The sequence below is a fragment of the Grammomys surdaster genome, unplaced genomic scaffold (assembly GCF_004785775.1).
Source record: "Grammomys surdaster isolate TR1022 unplaced genomic scaffold, NIH_TR_1.0 234, whole genome shotgun sequence".
Lineage (NCBI taxonomy): Eukaryota > Metazoa > Chordata > Mammalia > Rodentia > Muridae > Grammomys > Grammomys surdaster.
The window spans coordinates 3,652,361-3,678,334 of record NW_021604679.1 but is presented as its reverse complement, the minus strand read 5'-3'; the positions used below and the strand labels follow the sequence as shown (position 1 = coordinate 3,678,334).

At 46.4% G+C, this 25,974-nt stretch overlaps 1 protein-coding gene across 1 annotated transcript in view; it reads right to left on the bottom strand.

Annotated features, from left to right (window-relative positions):
• Igfn1 (immunoglobulin like and fibronectin type III domain containing 1) overlaps window positions 1-5,649 on the bottom strand; it is a 31,296-nt gene extending 25,647 nt beyond the window's left edge. Inside the window, exons 1-5 of the mRNA XM_028773810.1 lie at window positions 5,621-5,649; window positions 5,307-5,391; window positions 3,299-3,431; window positions 2,764-2,886; window positions 924-1,063 (exon numbers count right to left, since the gene is read on the bottom strand). Of these exons, the coding sequence (XP_028629643.1) occupies window positions 924-1,063; window positions 2,764-2,886; window positions 3,299-3,431; window positions 5,307-5,391; window positions 5,621-5,649 (510 nt within the window). The remainder of the gene's footprint in view (window positions 1-923; window positions 1,064-2,763; window positions 2,887-3,298; window positions 3,432-5,306; window positions 5,392-5,620) is intronic.
• Window positions 5,650-25,974: the final 20,325 nt, after the last annotated feature.

Here is a 25,974-nt window from a genome sequence, read left to right as displayed (position 1 = left end):
TGTGAGAGAGCACATCCAAGAGCCTGTGGTTGGGCAAGATGGTTAAGTCTGTTTTATCAAGAAGAGTTAAATACCTCCTGTAAGTCAGTGAGCACAACATGCTATAGCATACAGTTATCTTCTGACTGATGGAGGCTGCAGGTTGCTGCCCTTGCTCAGAGTGGATCACAAATACATTATTTCAAACCCATGGAAAGATCAAACTGAAAAATTGAAAACTAGGTGTATGGTTTCTACTCAATGCACATTGTTTTTCCCCCAACATGAGATCAAAACTGCAAGTGGAGTCATGGTAAATCAAGAGCTGTCTGTACACAGCTTAAGGTGGCACACTGACCAGTGGTTCTCAACCTTCCTACCGCCGTGTCCCTTTACTATCAACCCTCATGTTGTGGTGACCCCAACCACAACACTTTTTTCTTGCTACTTTATAACTGTAAGTTTGCTACTGTTATAGATTGTAATGTAATGATCTGATATACAGGATATCTGATACATGACCCCTGTGAAAGGATTGGTTGACCCCCCAAAGGGGTCGCGACCCACAGGTTGAGAACTATGAGCTAGATACTTTATGTGAACTTTTCATCTTTATAACTCCTTAAAGTGTGTACTCTAACTATGCTATTCCGTAGGTGAAGAAATGGAGACAGTAAGAGGTAAGTAAGAAAGTTTCCAAAGCCAAAACTGTAGGCCTGGGACTGTGGTCCAGTATGGTCCAGGTGGTCCCCTGAGTATCAGAGAGGTAACAGCAAATCCACCAGGGCTTCTCTTGTCTCAGGAGACCTTAAACTATGGGTCGAAGTTGAATAGACTCAACTGTGGGAATATCTCTTCTTCACCTGGGGACTGTGCACCATAGAGAATTTAAGGGACTAGGAAGAGACCCATGAACCGTGGGTAGAAATGGCTGCGGGGCTTACCTGCAACACATGCTCCTCTCTACCAGGAGCAGAGGAAATCTGGTACTTGCTGGAGTTACTGAGGTCTCCTTTGGTGCTCTGCCAGTGCACGTCAGGTCTGGGCTCCCCACAGACCACCGCACGAAAGATGGCATTTTTTCCTGTGGCAGGAAGAAGCGACATGGGGGTAGAGAGGCAACATATGTTATTTGGATTTAAACTTATACCATCCTGCCTGTCGTAGGCATCCCAGCTCTCTACTCCAAAAGAAGTACCTGACTTTGATTCCCTTACTTGGGACTCATGACGTCAGATGGAAACTGCAGTTTCCAGGTACCCAGAAGAAGTGCTGGCCTGACTTCCACCATGCAGAGGCCTGGTGTCCCCAAGAGAAAGATGTGACTGGGTGGTCTGTGGTGGTGGTGGGTGCGGGGAGGGGGGTAAAGAGGGCTAGGGTGGGAGTCGGATTTCTTCAGACGTGTGTGTGTGTGTGTGTGTGTGTGTGTGTGTGTGTGTGTGTACAGGCTAAGGGCTCTCCTAAACCAAGGCGGTGCATGGCATTTTATGAGTCTGGTTCCCCCGATCTAGAAGGACGGGCAAGACAATCTTAGAAAGCAACAGCTTGTACTCAAAAGAGCTGGTGCTGAGACATAGGACTCCAGCCTCAGAAAAGACCTACAGTTCCATGCAGGGCAAAATGGAGTGGGAGTTACTTTGCCCTCAGAGAACCCTACTGCCTCCTGTCAGAAACATTTCAGCAGAAGAGCCTGAAGGTCCCTGGGCCATCCCTTCTATCTTGTGACTTTGTTTCAGATTTAGAAAAGCATAATAGGGTAGCATTATTTTTCTTATGTCAGAATATTGTTAATTAAAATTTATAGCAGGGTTTGTTGCTAGGGAAGGAACACCAATTCCAAGTGTGTTCCTGTGGCCCTTTAGAGTGGTGCTTCTGAGCCTAGACTGGTCTGTGAGTTACTAGACATATGGCCCTTTAGGGCAAGGTTGGAAGAAACAGTGGGGGGGTGGGGGGAGTGCACAGAGGACAAGTGTCTTCCTTGTTCATGTTCCATTTTTTTTAAATGTTTTTCCTTCACCTTTATCTTACGTGTATGGGTGGGTGCTTGCCTTAGTGTTTGTCTGAGTATCATTTGTGTGCGATGCCTCAGAGGTCATTGGATCTCCCTTAGAACTGATGTTACAAACGGTATGAGCAGTGACATGGGTTCTGGGAACCACTCCCGGGTCCTCTGGAAGAACATCCATAGTAACCACTGAGCCATCTTTCCAGGCCCTTCCACTAATTTTTTGAGACAGGGTCAGGTGAAGATCAATTTGCTAGACAAGCTGTCCAACAAGGCCCTGGAGCCCTGCTAATTCTTTCTCCCCAGTCTGCAGACCGTGTGCACTCCAGTATCCAACATTTTATGTAGATACCGAGAAATCAAACTTAAATCCTTGAGCTTACAGAGCAGACACTTTACTGGCAGCCAGGGAGGAGAGTTTTTAGCGTCTTCCTGTAGAAGACCTTGAGGCAAGGAAAGGAGAGAGAAGAACCTGGGGACCTGATTCCCCGATGAGCACTGACCAGTCCTTGTTCCCCTATATCAGCTCAGCATGACCCTTGTCACTCCTTTTCCCTATAGTTTTCTCATGCTCCTGTCCCTCCTCAGAAGACAGACAGACAGACAGACAGACAGACAGACAGACAGATGCCACTTGAATATAGGAAGGCTAGATACATAGGTGATGGACATAGGCGGGACTAGGTACCCAGAAAGGTTAGGTGGCCAAGCCTCGTGCTTTCTAGAGAGTGAGAGAGCAGGAGTCATGACTCCCTCAGCAGTATCCAACAGGGCCTCACCCTCTGGTAGAGCCAAGGTGACAGGCTTCTGCTTGAAATCTGGTGTGCTGCAGCCTTCTGGGATCTCGTCCACCAGTTGCCTGATGCTCACTCCCGGGATGGAGGACTTCTTAGGGGGCTTTCCTGGAGGAAGTAGGAGGAGTTCATCTTGACCTTCCTCCCACTCAGTCAGAGAACCAGGTCCCTAGTTTCTCCAGCAGTCAAGGCAGGCTTGTCCTGACCACTTTGCTGTCTGTAAACAATGCTTTAAGCTTTCTAGTGGAAATCTGGTTGTTCCTTTCTGGTTGTGTGTCCCAGGAAGACTCTGGGTGTGTGGGTAGAGAAAAGCTAGGTAAAGGAGAGTTGGAAAGGGCCATTCTTCAAAAAATAGGAGTTCTGTTCCTGTGGAGGCTCAGTAAAGCACAGCAAACTCCAAAGCCCACACTGAAAAAGCAGAGATGGTGTCTTGCAAAGAGCTCTGGGCTCTACCTCCTCCCTGCCTTCTGGCCATGTGAGGAACCACAACACGGGATGGAGGGGCAGTTAGCTCTCTTACCAGCCATAGTCCCAGCTTCTTTGTGTTCCTCTGAGTGGAAACTGATCTCCTGAGGATGAGAGATGAATTGCTTATGACAGCCCATGTTGCTATCGTTCCACCCCTCCCAGGCTACCAGGGACACGATCATGATCTAAAGTGAATGTTGGGGGGTGGTCAGGTGATGGCCCTAAGAAGTGGTCTAACCCCTAAAATAATTAGCTTCCTTTTATTCCCTAGAATGGCTCCACTAGAGTAGGTGCTGCCCGGTTCCTGAGGGAAGGAGAACATGGCGCCTGGACTGTATAATCTATTGCTGGCTTCCTGGTGGGACCCAAGCCCACCACCATTCAGAGAGTAACACCAAACTCATTCAGGAATCCTGTTCAGCAGTAGTGACTCCCCAAATTTAGAATGCAAATTCTCCAGCAATCTCTTAGGCTTTCTACTGCAGCCCAGGAGCCTTCTCCTCCACCTTTAGCCAATGTGGAATCTTTCAGATCTCAGGGTCTGTGAGGACGAGACCTGATTTAATGACTCTTCAGCTCTTCTCTCCACAAGTCAATCAGATCACAGAAACCCACCCACTGCTCTCTGAGCTTGTGAACTATGGGGTCAAGTAAACAGGAGTGTGTCCCAGCTTTTTCCAAATACTTCCACTATCATACCCCCCCCATCTCCAACTTCCTTTTACTGCAAGGAGTAGGGTGGGCTTTGGAATTGGATGAAAGCCATGAATGAGTTAAAGGGACACTTGTAAGAATCCTCCAGCCATCCTACCTACCACCCGAGAGGTTGAAGCACAGCCAGGTGGCTCCATTTGGGGGCGCTGTACTTGCTGCCCAAACAACTCAGTCATTGATATAGAATCACACATGACAGAGCAAAATTCAGTGCTTTCTTGCACAACTGCTCACTTACTGGCACTTCTGGCCCCTCTGCAGCCTAGTCATGCCCCCCTGTGTGCTGGAATGTCACTGTGTGCCAACTGCGTTCTGGAGCGGTCACAAGCACCACAGGAGACACAGCCATTGCACTGAAAGGAGTCACAAGGGTGGACAGGAGGGAAGATGACTCCAATGAACAGGGCTCAGCTGGCTACACTAAGTGGGGATAGCTACCCAAGATCTCCATTCTTCCCTCCCTCAGGTCAGTATAGGCGAGAGGGAAGCACACAGGCATCCAGCCACACGAGGTTAACACAGCAGAGCCACCATCATCATGAGCTCTAGTACATTGTGTGGGTATTTGCCATATGTCAAGTAATCCAAATACCAGTCCCTTACCTTCACCTCCTGCGGGTCCAGTTAAGAACCAACGACGTAGGAGCCTGTGATGCTCAAGGGTCCAGAGTCATGCTACTTCTTCTAGAAGAAGAACAAATCCAAAGACTAATGAGTGAGAGGCATGTCTGGCTAGAGAACAGAGGCATTAGGGGGGATGGGAAAGGCGATTAATTCTTTCCTTCATGATTTATTCCCATATTTGGGAAGACTCCTAACTCTTCTCAAAAGCACTCATTTCAGCCTATCTCAACCAGACTCTGAGTTCAGGGTCTCAGACTGTGTCTCCCAGGACCCATAGTTGTCACCCACTGCCCCAGAAGCTGTTCCATTCTGATAGCTAGGTCCTAGATACCTTCAACTTCTTAACAGAAAGGAACAACAATACAGGATTCCTCTTAACTGCTTTAGCCTTGAGGTCGATACTCTGAACTGCTAGTAAGATTTTTTAACTTAGTTGTTGTAATTCATTCTCTACCAGGCAGTGCCTGGAAAATCAGTCAGAGCAGAACCACTTAGACAGGACCCACTGAAATTCTCTCCTCCAGGATACTCCAAAGATACTGAGGTCCCCCAGAAGTATCAGAAATGCACCCCAGCCTGTGATCAGTCAGCTAGATATCCATGGGGCTCTTCTGATGCCCATTGCTGCTCTTTCCTGCTTAGAAAAGCGAGACCACAGCCCAGAGACTCTCTCCCTGACTGTCCCAGACCAGGTGGACAGCCAGGTACACAGTGTCACTCACCTGCACGGCCCACCAGCCTCCAGCCTCCTCACGCTCTTCCTTCTCAGTTTCCAGCTGCTGCTGGCTGCCAGGGACTCTGAGCCGTCTGGCGGTGTACGGGCAGAGCTGGAACAGATGTAGGTCACTGCAAGCGTCTTGCTTGCTCTCTCTGTCCCTCCCACTCACCCCACCACCTCCTCCTCCTCCTGTGGCCCAGGCTTGGCAGGGTAATGCCCCCAGGGCTAAGGGGCCAGTTGGAGAGAAGGCCAGATATGGAAGGGTCCTGTGGCATCTACTGGTCCAGCTCATGTTTTGCAGAGTCTTAAGCTCTTTACCCGACCAGCTGTGGGTACATTTGCTCCATGATGCCTCATTTATTTGATCCCTTTGAGTGGGGGTGTTCTCGTCATGCTCAGCCTCAGTTTTTCAGTTAAGCTCATCCCTTGGGACCCTTGACACAGTAAGTCACACTGATACATAAAGCCACTGTCCTTTTGATAATTGTATCCCACAGTGGTACCAAAAAGTCAACAAACTTTGAGACTGAATCACAAGACCCAGGCAGAGTGAAGTGTGGAGCTCAAAGTCTAAGCCCCAAACTCAGGTACTGTTAGGCCCTGGGTACACATGTTTAAGCAAACAATGAGTCTTCCCGTCATGAAGTTTAATAGAACAGAAAGATGTTGACCATCCGGTTGCAAACTGAACAGGCTCTAAAAGAACCAAGAGCAAACCAAGGATGCCTGAAGGTAGGAAGCTATGAAAGGGCAGCCCCAGCTCAGTCTGGACAGGTAGGGTCTAGAAGCCACTATAGGATCCTAGCTTACCCAAAAAGGACAGAATCTAACTTGAGTTTGAAAAATGCTCACTCTGGCTGTGTGGAGAAGGAACTGGAGGAAGACAGACAATAGATAGAGTTTGGCTCTCAGAGGGGCAGTTCCATAGGTCCCTGGGATTACAGATTGTGGTAAAAGGTGGAGAGGGGGGCTATGAACAAGAGACAATCCTTGGTATTTTAGATGTCTCTGCTAATCCTCAGGGAGATGATGCGCTCTTCTCTGAGGCCTAGGGATGGCCTTGAGTTGGTTTTCACTACAGACCAACGTCTGTCTCCCGTGTTTTAAGAGGAGCCGTGTTGAGGATGTTTCTGCTCTGTGCAATGCTTTACATTTAGATCTTTTTCATTGCAGCAAGATAGGAAGTTTGGGTCTCCAAGAAACAACATGAGTCAAGTGATTTCCCTGGCCTCACAGCCTATTCTCAAATCTGATACACAGAAACATTTAGAAGGCTGTGTGAAAGTGAGAACCTCCATCTGTGCAGGAGGCCCTGTGCAGGACACTGATCATTTTCCCTGTTGCTGGCAGCCAGAAAGGAAAGGATGGAGTACCAGCCCCTCCTCTCAGTTATCACTCAAGACAACAGATCTCGGATTATGACCTTTTCTTCCCAGTGACTTTCCTATACACAGATGTCATTGGTGACCTTTCCCATTATTCTGGTGGCACATCACCTGATTTTATATCTCCCAAGTCTTTGCCGTCATTGAGTAGAGAATACGGCAGGGGATTTGGATTTCCTCTCCACTCTTCCTCTAAGCTAAAGCTGCCCTGTCTCCACAAGAGAGAAATGCATATATGGCAAACGGCAGGAGGCCCAGGCACCATTAAGGCTCCCTTTTGGGGTCCCTTGACCCCCCATAGCATATAATTGATGATAGGGTCTCTGACATACCAGTGTTAACATGCAATGGTCCTGTCATTTAAGGGTGAATTTCCCAGACTTGAAAAGTACATAATTCCACATAACTTGGAGAATTTGAATTGACTTAAGGGTTATCATGGCTCTATGCTATGGTGTAAATTTCTTTGCTAAGCTCAATGAGCCAACCAAGCATGCTCCACATCCTTCTCTCATCTTCGTGGGTCCAAAGTGAGTGAGGCTTGAAAGCACATCCACACACATCACACACACATCACACACATGCACTCACGCACTCACGCACGCAAGCATGGGCAGGACTGAATTCTCATGAGAAGTAGAAAACATGTATTCCCTGTTCCAGTGACATCAGAGCATAGGGCCTGAGCTCATACTCAAGACTCCACTCACCACAGTCTTCTGGGAAGTCTGAGTTACAAGATCTGATGAAGACAACGTCATCCCCAGAGCCTCACAGCTGCCCTCCCTATGTCATTGTCAGGGATGCTTCTGGGGCTACCACTTCCAGAGAACCATCTACCTTCTCAGTCTCCCAGCTACACTTCAGGACAACATACCTCCCTGTCTCAGTCCAGCTCAGCATCAAGCCAACCCCAGTGTAATGAATCCCATGTGGCTTCAAAGAGATGATGACCTCGGAGACCCCTAAGGACACTTTCATGCTTGCAAAGCTGCTTTCAGCCACAGAGTAACTAAAGGCCTTGCCAAGCAAGCCCTGCTAACCTCAGGGCTGCAAAGGGGGGCTCTTCACCCTCAAAAAAGAGAGGTTAGGGAAGGGTCCCTGCTCTAGTTTATAGGAGGAGTGAAACCACCGTGGGTGGTTTATTAGAGCAATGTAGACTGTCACAGAAAATCAGAGCTGGACAGGATCTCACAGGGGACCAACAACGAGAAAAAGACAGTATTTGACCTTCATAGAACCCTTGTTTCATACCAAACAGTCCTTTGCATCTTTAAATATATTATCTAGGGGCTGGAGAGATGGGCTCCATGGTTAATGCTATATTTAACTCACAAATGCAAAATGCCTTACCATGTAATTGTGCCATTCATGGATTGTGACAAGATTTATTTGGTGGTTAATTTTTGGTTCCCACTTGTGGGGTGACACAGGGATGCTGGTGACAGAAGTGAGCATCTTCTCCTTTATTCCTGTCACTGGTTTCTCTAAAGCTATGGGACTAACTCACTGAAAATGGTGTTGGGAGTTCTTGGGGAAGCACACCCACATCAACACCAGAAGAGGTTCCCCCTGGGAAGGAAGCTGGAGGGCGGGTCTCTAGAGTTCCTAGGAAATCATCTTTCCCTTTTCTATGACCAAACTATCAGGCAGGCCTGTTCACTATGACTATGATGCAAGAGGAACAAGTCTATTGGGAAGATGATGCCCTTGAACCACCTTCCCCTAGAACTGTAATGAGGGTGGAGCCCACTCTGACCTCATAGCAACCATGCAGCGTGCTCATGACAACCACATGGCTGTCACTCTGGTACAGCAGCCTCCCAGCAAGAGACTTTGGGTGTTCAAGAGATGGAGAAGAAGACTATCTGAAGGCATTGCTGAAGAGTCTCTTGGAATCCTCACTCAGTTCTTAGCTAAATTATACCTGAAGCAACCTCAAAGCTGCTTTATTAGGTGGAAGGACTAGATCCGGATGAGCTTGGGACGCTGAGTAAAAAGCACTGAGGCCATTTGGATGAACTGGGTGAAACGTAAGTGAACCGGAAGCAGGTAAGAGTGGGGAGATAGGTGCTGGACTCGATGGCTCACACTGTCAATCTCAGCACTCAGGAGTCAGAGGCAGGTGGATCTCTGTGAGTTCAAGCCAGCCTGGTCTACAGAGTGAGAGTACCAGGAGAGCTGGAACTAATGAGATATTGTCTCAAAAATAAATACATAAAATAAACAGCCACGACAAAGAGTGCGGGAGTTAAGAACCTTGATCCCTGGAACTGGCCCAGCAGACCAGCCTGACAGGCTATTAGAAACAAACTCCACCAGAGCTAAGTTTGCAGAGGGATCTCTCTTCCTGCCCCCACCAAGAGGATCCAGTGTACAACAAATATAAGCTTTTGATAGCATTGAAAGCCTTTCTGCCCACTGACCCCTCCTCTCCAACTCAATAAGCTGACCTGTCTCCTGACTTCATTCTCCCTCCTGTCTGAAAGGCTAACTGTCCTTGCCCTGTGATCCCCATATTAAGTGACATTTCCACATGACTGTATCCATTCAGTTGATTTTCATGTCTCATAACTCCCCTAGAGGCATGCTCTGTCTCCACCAGTCCTGGGAATATCACTAGGGACAAAAAGTACCTCTTCTTCCTTGGACAAGACTGTGCCCCTAGGGCATCTTCACTAACAGAGCCTTTTCCTAGGCTAGAGCCCCAGTAATGAAGAGAAGCTATATACCCTTCCCCTGTCCTATCCTGGACAGAGGAGCTCTGTTTATAAAGAAGAGAGTCCTGGTCAACCACTTGCTTAACAGATTCCATATAGGAGCCGCAAGCGCTCTTCCTTCAGAGTAGGAAAGAGCTCAACATTGCATCTATCTTGTGAGCTTCATAAGGAAGGCTGTGAGGTGTCCTCTGTACTTTGTTATGGCATTAGGCATTCATTTGAGAATGGCTGAGGAGCCACAGAGGTGTATAAGCAGAGAAATAAAATATACTGTCTTAGAAAGAGCCCCTAGATATGCTGCCCTGTCTCTTGACATTTCTGAAGGTAGAGGCAACATCTTCTATAGCAGACAGGGAGCACCAAGGGTAAGGACAAGGACTTCCAACCCCTGTACTTAATCCTGGATACACATTCAGGGAAGGTTTGAAGCTTGTGGACTGATAGACCTGATGTGAATATTGAGACCTAGAGAGGGCATGTGTTGCCATTGGGAACTTTCACTCCTGCTGACCAGGTGGCACCCAGGATTATAGGAGAGAGATGCCATGACTCAATCCCCCTGCCTCCACCATGGCTTCTCCCTTAGGATCAGCTGTTTTTCCTCTGGCACCAGCTTCCCAGATTCCCAGCAGAGTAGCCACATGCAGCTGGTATTAAAGATCAGGTTGAAACCCTATTCCTGTCCAGTGGCTTGGCCCTGGAGCTCTGGCTAGTGTTGGGTACCAGAGATGCAGTTAGGCTGGGAACTCAGCAGGGAGCTGGCTAGGAAAGACTGGGTCTCTTATGTTTTGGGGGAAGCTATGCCATTGGGAGTTAAATCCTCTGACTAAGAAATTCAAGGACAGCACTCACCCCTAAGAGCTGGAAGAGAGGAGGACCCTTCCTTGATCAAAAAGATAACCCTTTAATTCCCATATGTGATGTCAGAGACAGACACTTGCTGTCGGAGGAGACACAATCCCACTGTCAGGTCACAAGAGGAAAGCATCTGTTACTGCTGTGGTTGACTCTGACAGCTACTCTCTGAAGCCAAGATAGAAACAGAATGCATTAAACATGCATGGTGTATAACTATGCAGGGCATTTGGTGTTACGATCTTTGTTATTATCTCCTTTGGTTATTCTCTTTCCTCCATGGGTTAGAGGAGAGATACTTGCACAGTGTTGTCTCTGCTTGGCCCACTCACTTTCAGAGCTTCAGTGTGGACTTTGATAGTCAATGCAAAGTAACAGAGCTCTTAACAGTCAGATGATCTTATCCATGTAAAAAAGTTAAATGAGGGCCCATGCTGATTGGTTCTCTTCTCACCTCAAAGTAAAAGGTCATTCAAGAGAGATCTGGTCTTGTTCATTGAGCTAAAAACAGTTCTTGGAGAAAACAGGAACTTGGAGAGTTTCTGTTCTAGTTAAGTTTCTGCTGCTTTGATCAACCTTGACCAAAACACAACCTGGAGGAACAAAGGCTTTATTTGGTTTAAAAGACATAGTCCGTTATGAAGGGAAGCTAGGGCAAGAGCTCAAGACAGGAACCAGGAGGCAGGAACTGAAGCAGAGATCGGGGAGGAGTGCTGCTTCCTGGCTTGTAATTCATGCCCTGCTCAGCCTGATTTCTTATACAACCCAGCCCCACCTGCCTAGGAGTGGCACCACCCACAGTGGGCTGGCCCTCTAAAACCAATCATTAATGAAGAAAATGTCCCACAGACACACCCACAGGCCAATCTGATAGAGGCAATTCCTCAGTTGACTTCCTTCTTACTAGATGATTTTGGCTTGTGTTGAGTTAAAACAAAAACAGAAACAAAAACAAAAACAAAGGCACTAACGAGCACAGTCTCTATGAAGCATCCTGGCTCTAACTTGGCATGAAAGAATAGTTTCTGCATGGTGACTCTGTGACTTTTATGTCTGGAGACACTTAGAGACCTGTCTGTAACTGTGATGTTCAAGGGGAGAAGGTTCCTGTGAACAAGATTGCTCTGTGTGTGTGTATGTGTATGTGTATGTGTATGTGTATGTGTGTGTCTGTGTCTGTGTCTGTCTGTGTCTGTGTGTTTGTCTGTCTGTCTGTCTGACATATAATGGAAATTATAATTACTAGGAAACAATAGGACCCAATGGAGTTACGCTGTGATTGGAAGTTCAGTTTAGAAATGTGCTTGGTCAAATCCTCAAAGTGTAGGGCTGAAGGAGGATACAGGATCAATGGAGCAGCCCTTTCCTGACTCAGCCCATGTGATGGTACTATCCAGTAATCACAGGGCTACTGAGGGGCTTCCCAAAACCATCCGTCTAGTTCCTGAGTAGAGATGAGAGCTGATTGGCAGTGGAAGAATAAGAGAGGCACAGCGAAGAGCAAACTTCCTACTGGTGATGGTTTGGTGAAAACAGCACAGGGACAATCACCCTACCATAATTTGAGAGACAGATTAATTAAAGACCACCAAATATTTAAAAAAAAAAACCCAAAATGCTACATGAGTCACCATAAAGTAAGAAAGAGCACGTGGGGTGCATTTGGGGATATGCAAGGCAGTTGACTCTGCAAGATGTAAGATCCAGCCCTGGGAGGTCTTACTATTAAAATTCCTGTGTTTTCTTTCATTCTTAGCATGTGCCCTCACTACCTATTTAATTTACTACCTATTTAATTTCTCAATCAAGACTAGAAATGGATGTTGGGTCTCTTTTACAGGAGTCAAACCCAACATGCTAGAGAAGGTTTGACCTGTTTTCAGAGTCCAGTGAATGATGATAAGGTTGGTAGATCTGAAGGCTAGTATAGGTCAGTAGCTAAGTACCTGACAGAGGGCTGGCAAAATGACTCAGGAGGGAAAGGTGATTGCTGCCAAGCCTAATGATCTGAGTTCAAATCCCCAGAATCTACATGATGCAAGAAGAGAAGCAGCTCCTGCACGTTGCCCTCTGACCTCACACAAGTGCTGAAGCACACCTCCGAAAGTAATAAGTAAATAAGTATGTGTGGTTTTTAAGTGCCCTGAGTGGCAGTCTCATATAAGTGTGGCACATTCCTCAGGAGGTGGGGTCCCTGTCCCCGTATTGTAGGTAGGGAATTGAGGATGAGGGGAAGTGAGGGTAGTATGAGCATCAACTGGTGATGCAGGACCGCTGGGGGTGGAGCCAAGCACACAGCCTCTACTCTCTGGGCAGGACCTCGACCATGTAGAAAACAAAATAGGGCGGGGGGGGGGGGTTGAGCGTCTTTCATCAGCAGAGGACAACTGTTAGTGCAGGTTGTCAACGGCAGGAAGTCCTTGTTTAGCTCCGTGATACCCGTTACTGCTACACTAACCAGCTGCCCAGCCTGCATTGGTTGATTTTAGACACACAGTGTGCTCCTCTTTCTTAGGTTCCTTTCTCCTCCTTCCTGAAACTCTCCTGCCTCCCACCTCCCAGCCTTTAATTCTGGAAAGTACCCAGGGAGTTCCTCAGCTAACTGAGAGTGGGCCCTGGGGGACCACCTGACAACCTGTTTTGCTAGATGCCTGTTCCTAGGGGACTGACAGGAGCCAGCTGAATCTCATTAATGCCCGTGACGGAAAAGGACTTTGGTGCCTGGTGACTGACTTGTGCCCCTGATCAGGACTCACTTGGCAGTGTGCCAGCATGGTGGCTTCACAGAACTGAGCGTCTGGAGAACTGATGCTCATGGTTTGTGTCTCTCCTGGAGCTAATAAGTGTGCTTCCCCTCTCCCATGCTAGAGGAAGTTCTCCAGGACTCTCAGCCCTATTTGCTTACATTCCACAGAAATGAGGGATGGCTCTCTGAGCCTCGTGGTTTCCCCCAAGAGTTATCTCATCTGCTGGCTTTTCTCTGTCTCCTCATGGTGCATCTACAGATAGCAGTATGAAGGTTTTCATCCGCTTCTCTCCTGGCCCTGGGCACCTTCACTGTAGGAAGCAGGGATAGCGTGACCCTCAGCATAGAGAAATAAACAAAACCCCATACAATTTCCAATGTTTATTTTTTTAATCGGGCCTACCTGTCAACCAATATTCACAGAGATCATGAATGTGAGGCCAAACTGGGCTACGTAGTAAGTTCCAGGATAGCCTGAGCTACATCTCAAAGAAACCGGTCTTTATATCCTGGGTGGCATGAGAATTTAAAGAAAGGAATTCCCAATCCCTGGCTGACTTCCTGAGATCAGTTGAAACCAACTTTTGGCTGAAACAAGACTGCAAGCGAAGTAGAGATTACGACAGCAGAAAGCTTGTTGTAACCGAAGTGTCTTGAACTAGCCGTGATATCACTTCCTAACCTACACTGTGGATATTCAGGATCTTCCAGAAAAGATGAGGGATTTACAATTATGTGAACCTGGGTTCAAGACTTGTATCTGACATTTCCCAGTCATATGACTTAAACACATTGATAATGCCCCACTTGTGAAAGAGGCAACATTAGTAGAAAGGGTGTGAGCATTTGGACTGGACAGACCTCAGGTTTGAATTCCACTTTACTACCGGCCATCTATGAATGAATGAGGAAGACTTAACTAAACAGAGAGGGAGTGAGCGGGTTTCATGGGAGAAGCAAGCAGATGGCAGCCATGTTAGACCATAGCGTCTGATAGAAAAATGACTTTGGCTTTGACTCTGAATGGAAAGCCACTGCAGGGTTTTAGACAGAAGGATGATGAGACATACCATATTACTAAAGGACCTCTCTAGCTTCTGGACTGAAATTAGATGGAAGTAGAGGTAGGTGGAGGAAGGGTAGGTTGTAGAAGAGAGAGGACCAGCATGGGCAGAAGTGGTGCGCAGGCCCAGTGCATGTGTATGGGGGCCATGGGATCTACTGCCGTGCTAAGCATATCATTCTATTACTGAGTAATTGTTGGTAGGGGTTGTGTAACCCACTAATGAAGAGTTCTCCAGGGCAAGAATCACATGCTTATCATATTCGACAATGAGTATTCTGCACTGAGTCTAACTCAAGGCATAGGAAGAAAGATGTACCTGGGCAGCTCCTTGGCAAGATGTACCAATGGCCTTCATAACAATGGCCTCTTCTCCACCCTCCCCTTCAGTCCAATTGGTCTGACTCCATAGCAAGTGCACATCAGCTATGGTCAGAAAATGAGAGAAAAGTAGAGACAGAGGGGAGACGAGAGAGTCTCAGGTTTCTATTGCTGTAACAAACACCATGACCAAACTCGACTTGGAAGGAATAGGGTTTATTTGGCTTACTCTTTCTTTATCACCGTCCACCATGAAGGAAAGTAAGGCAACAAACAAGACAGGAATCTGGAGGAAGGAACTAAAACAGAAACCAGGAAGGGATGCTGCTTACTCTCCTGCTCCACACGACTTGCTCAGGCTGCTTTCTTATACAACCCAGGACAATCTGCCTAGGGTAGCACCGCCCACAGTGGGCTGGGCCTTTCCATGTCAATCACTAATCAAGACAATGCCCTTGCAAGCTTGCCTACAAGCCAATCTGAGGTAGGCTTTTCTCAATTGAAAATGTCCTTCCCAAATGTCCTTGGTTTTTGCTAAGTTGACATAAAACTAACCTGGACAAGGAGGAAGACATGTTTAGCCAGTGGCCTTAAAAAAATCATGTGCCATTGACAGGGAGGCATGATGGGGTAGTAAGTCGCAAGGTTGAGGCCCAAAGGTGAGGCAATGGAGCCTTGGCTTTTTCACATGCTAACCCATGGCTAACGTTGGTGAAGACGCTCCCCACTGAGATAAGCCAGTGGACTCACTGCCTCAGCGGGGACAGACTGCATCAGGAACTCTGGAGGCTGTGCAATTAAAGGCATGTGTTCTCAAGAGGCTCTAAGGATCCAAGTTCCATGCCAGCTTGCTGTTGGTAGCCTGGTAGTTCTTGGATAGGGAAGAAATGGCTACATGAGGGTAGGGGTACTAGGGTCGGAGGGGTGCGGGTGAGAGCAAGGGTGAAGGAAGCTGGTAAGGGAGGGACATGCTGCAGAGTGTGCTTCTAAGAGAACCGTGAGGAGGCTGTGGCTGGCGTCTGCACGAAGGAGAAGCAAGGGAGCCACAGAAAGGGGCAGGAAGTGAGCTGTTCTCCCATCTGAAAGACATGCAATGATTCCTTCCTTCAAAACTAGTTATCCTGTTGAGGGATGGAGAGCTGGTGGGAGAGGGGTGGGGGGCAGAGGGCACTCCAGAGGCAGAGGCAGACAGATCTTCAAAGGAAGAGTTCAAAGGTAGCCTTGATCTACAGAACGAGTTCCAGGACAGCCAGGACTACACAGAGAAACCCTGTCTCGAAAAATAAACAAAAATCCCAACCCAAACCAAAGCACCTTGTGATCCTTAGCCATGGCCATCACTTTATATCCCTGTCCTGGGCAGGGACTCGGAGTTGCTCAGGGTGTCACAGCTGTGGCCACTCATGCCTCAGCTACAGCTTACACTGCTGCTATTGGCACACACACGCGCGCACACACACACACATACACACACACACACACACACACACACCCTTTGACTTCATGAAGATTTAGTCTTAAGAGTATTATAATAATGATGGTGATGGTGGTGTTTTAAAAGATAATTATAGATAATTGTAAGTCCTTTCTCAGAGCCTCCTCCTCATTGCTTTTCTTCAGTATTTGAGCTAAAGAAAGAAAACCCTGGTACTGTTCAGTTTTACTCCAGCCTAACCTATAAGTACTGTATTCTAGTCCTTCCAAACACTGAGCCATGTGTGAGCCCCGAATTTGTATCTTTCTTTCTGTCAAGCATAATTACTTTTCAAAGCTTGAAGGCCAATCTGTTAGAAACCATTTGGTTCAGCTCCCAGTGGCTTGTCTCCCTCTTCAGTCCGTCCCAGCCACCCTAGCATCCTATGAGCACTGGCCAAACACAGGCTGCATGTCGAGCCACCCATGTACACTCATCACAATCCCCATGAGAGTCCCAAGGAAAGGATGAGGTCTTTTCTCTCTGCTGTCCCCTGCGGTGCCTCAACCTGGGTGCTGCCCAAGAATTACTCAGCCTCGAGGATTGTGCCAGGAGATGTGATCCTTAAGGGCAGAGATCAGAGTAGATTAAACATATCACATGTTTACCAGAAGATAGCACTGAGGCACAGCAAGGGGTGGGCAGGATAGTAAGCATGGACACCCCAGACTACAGATGCCAGGGGTTAAGCTCACTGCCCAGCAAAGCTGACCTCAGAACTTGAGACAGACCTACTCTACCAATCTGGCCTGTAGCAGCTGCCATTGACTGACTACAGATTTAGCACCTCTTACTGTGGCCATGAATGAGCTGTCTGGGTGCTGAATTGATTGCTCAGCTCTTCTGCTACGGATGACCTGTAAGGAGAGGAGAAAGAAGAAGCTGGAATCATCAGGGGTTGAGCGGGTTGTGGGGGAGGGGGTGATCTTTTATGGTATGGAGTTGTGGAGACTCTGGAGATAAAGGAATCCTGGAAAAATAAAAATCAAGCCACTGTCCCAATGGCCGATCAAGGAGGCAGAGGTTTGGGGACAGAAAGAGAATGTTGTATTTGTTTGCAGTCAATTTTAATACCAATAAGCATGCTTTACTTGTAGCCAAGGCTTGCTTTGCTCCTAACCATAGTCTGGCTGAGCTGCCAGGATGGTTCATCGTGGTTGCCCCCAAGAATACACCAAAGGTCATCTCACTAAAGGCTGTAATGCCTAGCAACAAGCCTGATACTGCCTAAGGGATGCACTTATGGTCATTTATGGTGGGCCTAAAAAGAAGGAGGTAAAAAGAGATCAGGGCTGGTTTGCAAAGAGATGAGAGATAGGCTTGGTGAGAGGTGGTCAGAGCAGACTAGAGACATGACTCTCCTCCCTTCCCCCTCCCCATCATAGGTGGTTATTAAGCAGAGACATGATGGGGCACCAAATCCTCAATGTCACCTTCCACCTAAGTCCCAGGCTCTGCAATAGACATCTCTGGCCCTCCAATTTGATAGGAGGATTTGATAGGTTTATATGACCTTATCTAGAAAGTTTCTTCCTGCCTTGTAGGAGGCATTGCTATGTCCCAGGGATGTCACCTGAGCTTCTAGAGTACAACCTTGGCCCATAGCCTCCCCAGTGGTGGGAGGTGATGCTGAAGGCTTCCTTTAAGTTGCTGAAGCATGAACCTCTTAACCCGAACTGCCGTTGGAGCCATCCAAAGGATACAGTGAATCCACACTCCTTTCAGGGAAAACCAGAATTATTTATTCCAATGGTAAAAGGGAGAGTTTAGATCTTTGACAAGGAAGGGTCTCTGCTCATTCATACTTCTAGGAAACACTGTAGGGAACATAATGGAGACATTGCTATGATAGTTACGGGAACGGTTACTCACTCACTGACATCATTTTAATAAACATCTACTGAGCAACTGTCATAATTCATGAATTATGCTAAGGGTTGGTGTCCTTGTCTTCACATGGTTTGGGGTCCAATTTTCTCTCCTGGAGAGTATTCAGAGGAGACAGCAAAGGCTAGAGAGATGACTCAGAGGTAAAGAACACTGGCTGCTCTTCCAGAGGTTCCTGGTTCAATTCCCAGCACCCACATGGCAGCTCACAACTGTCTGTAACTCCAGTTCCAGGGGATCTGATACCCTCAAGCAGACATGCAAGCAAAATGGAGAGAGAGAGAGAGAGAGAGAGAGAGAGAGAGAGAGAGAGAGAGAGAGAGAGAGAGAGAGAGAGAATCATTAAGAGGAGACAGTGATTCCACGTCCAGGGCTGTGACAATGACAGTGATGGAGGACTCAGAAGAGCTGATGGGAACAGACACAGTGACTTCAGTCAAGACTTGAGAAAAGGAGCAATCTGGGAAGCTTCTTGGTGGAGCTGGAGGGATAAAAAGGGTTAAGTTAAGGGCTAAGGTTGGAAGAGACCAAGATGTAGATGCTTCAGAGTGTCCCAAAGGAATCAAAGCAAGCCCAGCCCATTGGAGATGATTCCTCAAGGCCCCTCTCCAGTAAGGACGTCTTAAATGCTGTTGAGCAGCAGGCCCCAGACAATGAGCTCCTCAGAAGCTACACACTAGCTAGTGAGGTCTTACTTTGTGCTTTTTTCCTGAGTACATCAGAAAAAGTGTAATGAGGTTGTGAGCTCCAACACAGAACATAAGGTGTTTGTATGGGACTCCTTCCCTCGGGAGGCAGCTGTCTAAACAGGACGGGGTGAACATAGCAGCCTAAACACCTACAGGGATCCTTACTCTTGACACAGCATCCTAGCATCCTAGCCATTGGTTTCTGACTACTCATGGTCTCTGGTGTGTAGGAGAGGCAGTATTCCCTGTTGGTACACGTCCAGGGTGCACCTTATCCAGTTAGCATCATACACAGAAACTGTTGGCACACCACTGCAGCCTGCTAAAGTGCCCACACAGTTCCCACCCTGAATTGCCTTCTATCAGGGAGCAACAAACTACAGCTCACAGACCAATTATGCCATTTTCATATCGCCTACAGATGTATTTCAGTGTAATGTGTATTATATTCATAAGCTGTTGTTTGATCTCACTGAGAAGCTGATTCTGGATGCAGGAATGACCCCTCCTCCACTTCAAACCCAAGTCTAGGGATGCCCTTCAAACTGTGACAGGAGGGAAGAGAACAGTAAATTAGAGAGTGAAAGCATGGTGTCCTTTGAAAGCAGCTACAATGTAAACTATTCCCAACGGAAGTTACTATTGTTTATCCTATGATATAAATGTGCCTGCAGAAGAGGAGAAACGCTGATTGAGTCCCTTGAAGTTCAGCCATGAAGAGAGAGATCAATCAGGACTGCCTCAACTTCCCCAGTCGATTTCTGCTGGATGTTTAAGGAAGGACAATTGGATGATGTTATCTCTATCTGTTGCTATTTGTTCTTTTCTTTGGAAGCATCATCCTAGGAAACACTCTGGACTGCCTATGAATCCCAGCTGATTGTTTTAGAGAGATTTCCCTTGTTGACTTCAGATGGATATTTTGAGTATTTGATTTGTACAAGTTTTGCTATCTATCCATCTATCTATCTATCTATCTATCTATCTGTCTGTCTGTCTGTCTGTCTATCTATCTATCTATCTATCTATCTATCTATCTATCTATCTGTCATGTATCTATCATCTATTTATCTATCTCATCCATCCATTATTTTTTTTTAGGTTTGCTAAATACTTACTAAACTCACTCAAAACTAGAAGTATAGCTATTATACTTCATTTTCCAACTGTACAGAACAGTCCATCACAATTACAAGCCCCAGTGTGGTCTGCATGCAATATTCACTCTCTGACACTTCATGGGAGATGTTTGCAGAACTCTGGGCTACGTAAACTGTGTATTTTAAATCCTTGTATGTGCCCCCAACAAATCCCTGAAAATCTGCCTCAGAAACTCCAACTTACCAAATGTCCTGACCTCATAAACTGTCAACTCTGAAACACATGGGCAAGAAACATGAGAAACCTTCGGGGGAGATTTACATTGTGTGCCCATGCAGGTGCCAGAGGTTGGTGTTAGGAGTTTTCTTCAATTGATATCCATATTAATTTTGGAAAGAGGATCTCTCACTGAACCTGGAGCTAGATTTAGCTAGATTGGCTGACCAGCAAGCCCAGAGATCCTCCTGGCACCCCCACCCCCTTCTCCAGCTCGGGGATTACAGGTGTGAGCCAATGTGCCTGGCTCTTTTACATGGGTACTGGGGATCAAACTCACATACTCATACGAGTTCAGTAAACACCTTACTGCCTGTGCCAAATCCCCTTTATAAAGGAAAGCTGTCAACTGGGTGTTCTGAAGAGCAGTGAGAACTGGGCTCTTAACTCCTGACTCTGTGTGAGTTGACACTGGATGGTAAAAGGGTCACTTTAAAAGGCCTGACAAAGACTATGAGCATTAAGTGTCAGGAGACAAGAAGTACTGAGGTACAGGGAGGCCAGCAAGAGGACTCCACATTCTGTGACCTGTGAAGGAGAGAGGCCCTGTCAAATATTGCTTTTTTTATTTTCCTAATAGCTAATATCTAATCAGCACTCCTAATCCTACAGAGTTGGTACAAGTCTCTCCTGGTGCAACAACCAAATTCAGTCAGGAAGCATGGGCCAGACTATTAGACGAAACAGGGAAACACATAGAGTCTGAGAAGGTGGAATCCTCCACGGAGATAGAGTGTATCTGTGATCAATTGCAAGGGCCTCTGTAAGAGGGCTGCTGCACACACCTACAGTAGAAAGTTCCAGATGCATTCTTTCTAGTTGGCTCTGAGAGTGGACTGTGGAGTCTGGACTGGGAACCCAGCTCTGTCACATACTTGCTTTATGACTTTTGCCATGTAATTTAAATTCTCCGCACATCATTTTTTATAGCTGTGATAGTTAATACTGCTTATGAACTGGACGAGATGTAGAAGACAAGCTTCTAAGAGGCAAGCTGCGTGGCAGGCCTGTGAGAAGTGATCTTGAGTAGGCTAACTCAGGTGGAAAGACCTCTTCCAAAAGTGAGTGGTGCCATTCCCTAGGCTTGAGTCCTAGACTGTATAAAAAGGGAAATGCTAGCTGAGGCTTCACTGCTTTCTTCTTAATGACTTTAGAGTCAATGTAACCATCTCTGTCACACACTTGCTGTCAGACTTTCCCAGCATGACCTTGAAATTTGAACCAAAATAAGCCCTCCCTACCTTAAGTTGTTTTTGTTATTTTATCACAGCAATGGGAAAAGTAGGTAATAAATACATATAAAGCGGGGCCTAATAATATTTGCTTCATAGGGTTTGGAAGATTCTAAATGGGTATTTGTATAATTCATAAAGGAGTGTCTAGTAGCTGCTTAGTTCTAGATACACAGTGACTACTAAACACATCCAAGTTATTAGTCCTTTCTCCTGACTTATACTCACTTGCTTTTGCTCTAGAGTCAAGAGTAAATGAATGTTCTGTGACAGAATGATTGTCTAGTGTACAAAGGGGTCTAGGTTCAATCCCCAACACTACAAAAACAAGGATAGCTATTTAACAAAAACAACACAATTCCCCATGACTTCTAACAAGTGACAGATCCCGATAGCTCGCTGTTAGGCTGAAGTACATACACCCTGAGTGTGGATAGTAGAATACCCTGAGATCTTGGGCCTTTTCCTATCATCTCCTTAACACTAGGCCGGTGTCTTAGTTTCCTTTCTTTTTGGTGTGAAGAAATACTTGACAAAAGCAACTTAAGGAAGGAAAGGTTTATTTAGACTCATAGTACAAGGCATTGTCCATCATGACAGGGAAATCGTGGCGGTTGAGGTCATACACATCTGTACACAAAAAGCAGAACAATGAGTACTGAAGCTTTGTTTGCTTTCTCCTGTTTTAAATTCGAGGACCCAAGTCCATGAAATGGTGCCACTCACCTCAAGGGTGAGTCTTCAAACCTTAACTAACTCTCACTGTAGACCCTGCCAAGTTAATAATCAATATTAACCATAAGTCCACTCCTTGTCAACTTGATCATCAACTTGATGATTAAAACATCACTTTTAAGTGATAACCTTCTACTCCTTGTCCCCACAGGCTCATGGATATCTTATAATGTATTCAACCTAACTTCATAAACACCCACAGTCTTTTTGTAAGATTTTTTTAATGCACTTGTATATGTGTATGTGAGGGTATGCATCTGTGAGCAGGTACCTTCAGAGGCCAGAAGAAGGCAGTAGATCTCCCACAGCTAGAGTTACAGATAGTCATGGGCCACCCAACGTGAGTGCTAGGATCCAAACTTGAGTCCTCTGTGTCTTAGTTAGGGTTTCTATTGTTGTTACAAGAGATACCATGACCACTGCAACTCTTAAATGGAAAGCATTTATTTGGGGCTGGCTTATAGTTTCAGAGGTTTAGTCCATTATTGTCATAGTGGGAAGCATGGCAGTGTGCAGGCAGACATGGTGCTGGAGAAGGAGCTGAGAGGTCTACATCTTGATCTGTAGGCAACAGAAATGAATTGTGAGCCACTGGGCTGGCTTGAGATTTCAAAGCCAGCCCCTTCAGCCCAATCAGACCAAACCTACTCCAACCAGACCACACCTACTCCAACAAGGCCACATCTCCTGAAAGTGCCACTCACTGTGAGCCAAGCATTTAACATTAAGCATTTAGCATAAAGTCTCTGGAGCCATTCCTATTCAAACCACCACACTCTGAAAGAGTAGTGCCATCCATCTTTAGCAGTTCTAATATTGTTCAAATGTGAACGTGAAGAATCTTTTTTAAGACCCAGGCAATGTCTTAATCGTGAGCTTCTATACCAGCACACAGTAAAATTCCCACTCCTGAAGGAAGGAATCCATAATAAGAAACATCAGCAAGTCAAACACGGAATTCTGCCCATTATCTGGGGCTCCTGATGGAATAATCATCTAGATTCCAAAAGGTCAGGCACGTGGAGCACATCTTTAATCTCAGCACAGAGGAGCAGAAGCAGCTGGATTTCTTTGAGTTCAAGACCAGCCTAGTTCTACACAGCAAGTTCCAGGACAGCCAGAGCTACAAAGTGAGAATTTGTCTTGAAACAAACAAACAAACAAACAAACAAACAAACAAAGAAGAAGAGAGAAAAGATTCCAAAGGGCTTTAGGAAAATTTCAACTCCCTTGTCTGCACACAGATATCCTATTTCTTAGGTCAGTGTTACTTCATGCCTATGGCTTTCTTTGGCAGATATCTCATAGTCCTGTCGTCTCCAACATCCTGCCAGTCTCTATTCTAACTTACGTTTCGTCTTCCTGGCTTCATACAATGGCTAGTTTCCTTAACAAGCATCGCTTATTCCTCAGCATCAGCCTGTCTGCAATGTTAAATTCCACCCTCTCATCTTCAAGGGGCACATTCCTTGTATCTTTCTTCCTTGCTATTCCTGCCATCTTTACTCCTCTCTAGCTGAAGACCCACTTAAGTGCAGTGAACAACAACCATGCCACTGCCGGATGCTATTGCTAACTTCTCTCCAGAGTTCCTCTGCCAAACCAACTAGCTGATTACTTTAAAATTCTTCCCCAGAAAAGTTCTCAGGACACAGGCAGATGTAGCCAGATTCCTTGCCACATAAATGGCCTGTGGTCCAGTTCCTAACACTCCTCTTTCTCTTTGAAATAGGGTGCCCTCATGAGCACCCCCCCCTCTCTCCATCTCTTCCACCATCCTGGCCTTCCAAATCCTGTCGGTATGGCCTACTAACCTTAGCTTGTGAGATTCTAATGCTTTTCCAGCTCCGAGTTCCATTTTTTTCCCCCACATTCTTCCCAGAAACCAGTTCTAACATGGTCAGATTTATCCCAGCCACAACCTCACCCTGGTTACTGTAGCAGAATGTCTGTCAGAAGCAGCGTAAGGAAGGAAGGGTCACTGGCTTACAGGACACGTCCATCATGCAGGGGTCACAGCTCAGGAGTGACTTAAGTAATCACATTGCATCTACAGCTAAGAAGCAGAAAGAGATGACGAGCTAACATCCAGCTTGCTTTCTCCTGGACCCCAGGCCGCAGGATAGTGCTACCCACAGTTATCCTGGGTTTTCCCATCCCGATTAGTTTAGAAAATCCCTCATAGAGAGAGATGTTGAAGGTTTTTTCCTATTGAGGGTTTGTGACCTCTTCAAGTTAATAATCGGTACTAACCAGCTACTTAGATATTTAAAAGTCTTTGGAAGATTAGAAATCTAGTCCACCATAGTCCTGGTCTTGACCCTAATAGACCCAAGAAGGGTCTAGGATCTCAGCGGTAGGTGTTATGAATGTCTAAGGCTTGGAGAAGTATAGACACCCTCAGAGGTCATAGAAGGAGGTGTATGCTCTTGGACATGGGACTGAAATCTTGAGCCCAGTGACCTGGGTGCTCATATCATACTGTCCCCTTACCAGGCAAAACCCCTCTGAGTACCCAGTGACAGCTTGTGATGACATGGGAGAAAAATCACATGAGGCTTCCTCTGTGTAACTAGCGATTGAGACTAGCGAACTCTCCCCACAGCCCCTTGAGATTTAGGGGAGGGCCTTCCAAATTCGAGGTTCTATTTCTTTTTAAAAAAGATTTTCATTCTTATTTTTAATTATTGATACAGAAAGGCACATATGTACATGAGTGCAGATGTCCATGGAGACCAAAATGCTGGATCTCCTGGAGCTGGATTACAGACGGCTGTGAGCAAGCCGTCATGGATGCTAGAGATTGAATTTGAGTCCTCTGAAAGAGCAGTATGCCCTCTTAACTGTTGGGCCATCTCTCCAGCCCCCAGGGTCTACTTTCTTATTTGCAATGATAGGGACCAAGCCTAGGGCCTCACTCATATAGACTAAAAGCCCTGTCATTCTTAAAGGTATGCCTAAAATAAGCCAATAAACACCTTCTAACAAAGAAAGCTAAAGGTATCCACCAAGCACATAAAGTCTACCAGACATTGTGTAAGTATCTCATTCATGTTGGGACATTTAGTAGAAGACTTGGCAGGACTGAACAAGACACCAATTATACGTACATGTATCCTCATGCCATGTCCTTTCTGGGACTGATTTTCATGTGTCATGGTAACTGTTGGAACCCAGAACTCCTCCACCCCCTCCATATTCCCTCCTGCCCGTCTCTCCCAATGATGGCAGGCTGCTGCTCTTCCCCAGCTGAGCCAGCTGCAGTTGGCTATGATTAATGGCATCTATTAACAGCAAGTTGTAAACAGATAAGGTACACAGTGCCCATGAAGATCTCACCTCCCTAAACCCCTTGCCACCCCATGACGACTCTTTAACTCCCGAGGCCTCTGCTTCTCCCAGCCTGAGAAACGTGGTCTAGAGAATGGCTTTACTCAAGGAATTCAAAATGTTTTAGAAGTAGGAAACAAACCTACGGGGCAAAGTCCAGAATCCTATAATTGGTTTCAGTGGGGACAGAGCTTGGAGGAGCCAGGATGAAGGTCCAGGTCAGAGAAGTCGATCTGCAACGGCCTCAAAGAACTATCAGGGCTGCCTCTGAGCTGCCTGGACTTAGGCAAGTGTACCTCCCCATCTCTGGGCCTCAGTTTCTATATTGATTGAGTGATTAGCTCAAAACATTTTTTTTTTTTTTACAAACTCCTGCTGGAATCACTAGAGTCAGAGGAATCCTTATGGAAATTGCTAATAAGTCCCTGCAAGCAAGCAGGCTCACTCTATTTCCCCAACCAGCTACCAGTGTCTACCCAAGCAATTAGTTCGGCTTCTTTCTGGCTAATTATAACCGATTTAAGAACCAAACCACAATTTCTTGGAGGAGCATCCAGAGGAGGATGTAAGACCCTCAGTCCAGAAGAACCCATAACTTTCTAAAGGATTCTCTTCTTTATCCCACAGGATAAGGACATGCTTAGGGGTCAGCTTAAACCATTGGAACAGATGAGAAAACAGTCTCACCAAGACACCTTGGTGGCAGGTGAGTGGCAGCTGGAGAGATTAGGACTAGTGAGTCTGGGTCGGCCTCTGGTCTCTCAGTGCTCCCCAGAACGCAAACGAAAGCCTTCAAAGCCAGGAGACCCAGCCAACTATGAATGCAATCTGAGGTAGGTAATCTCTGCGTGTGAAGTG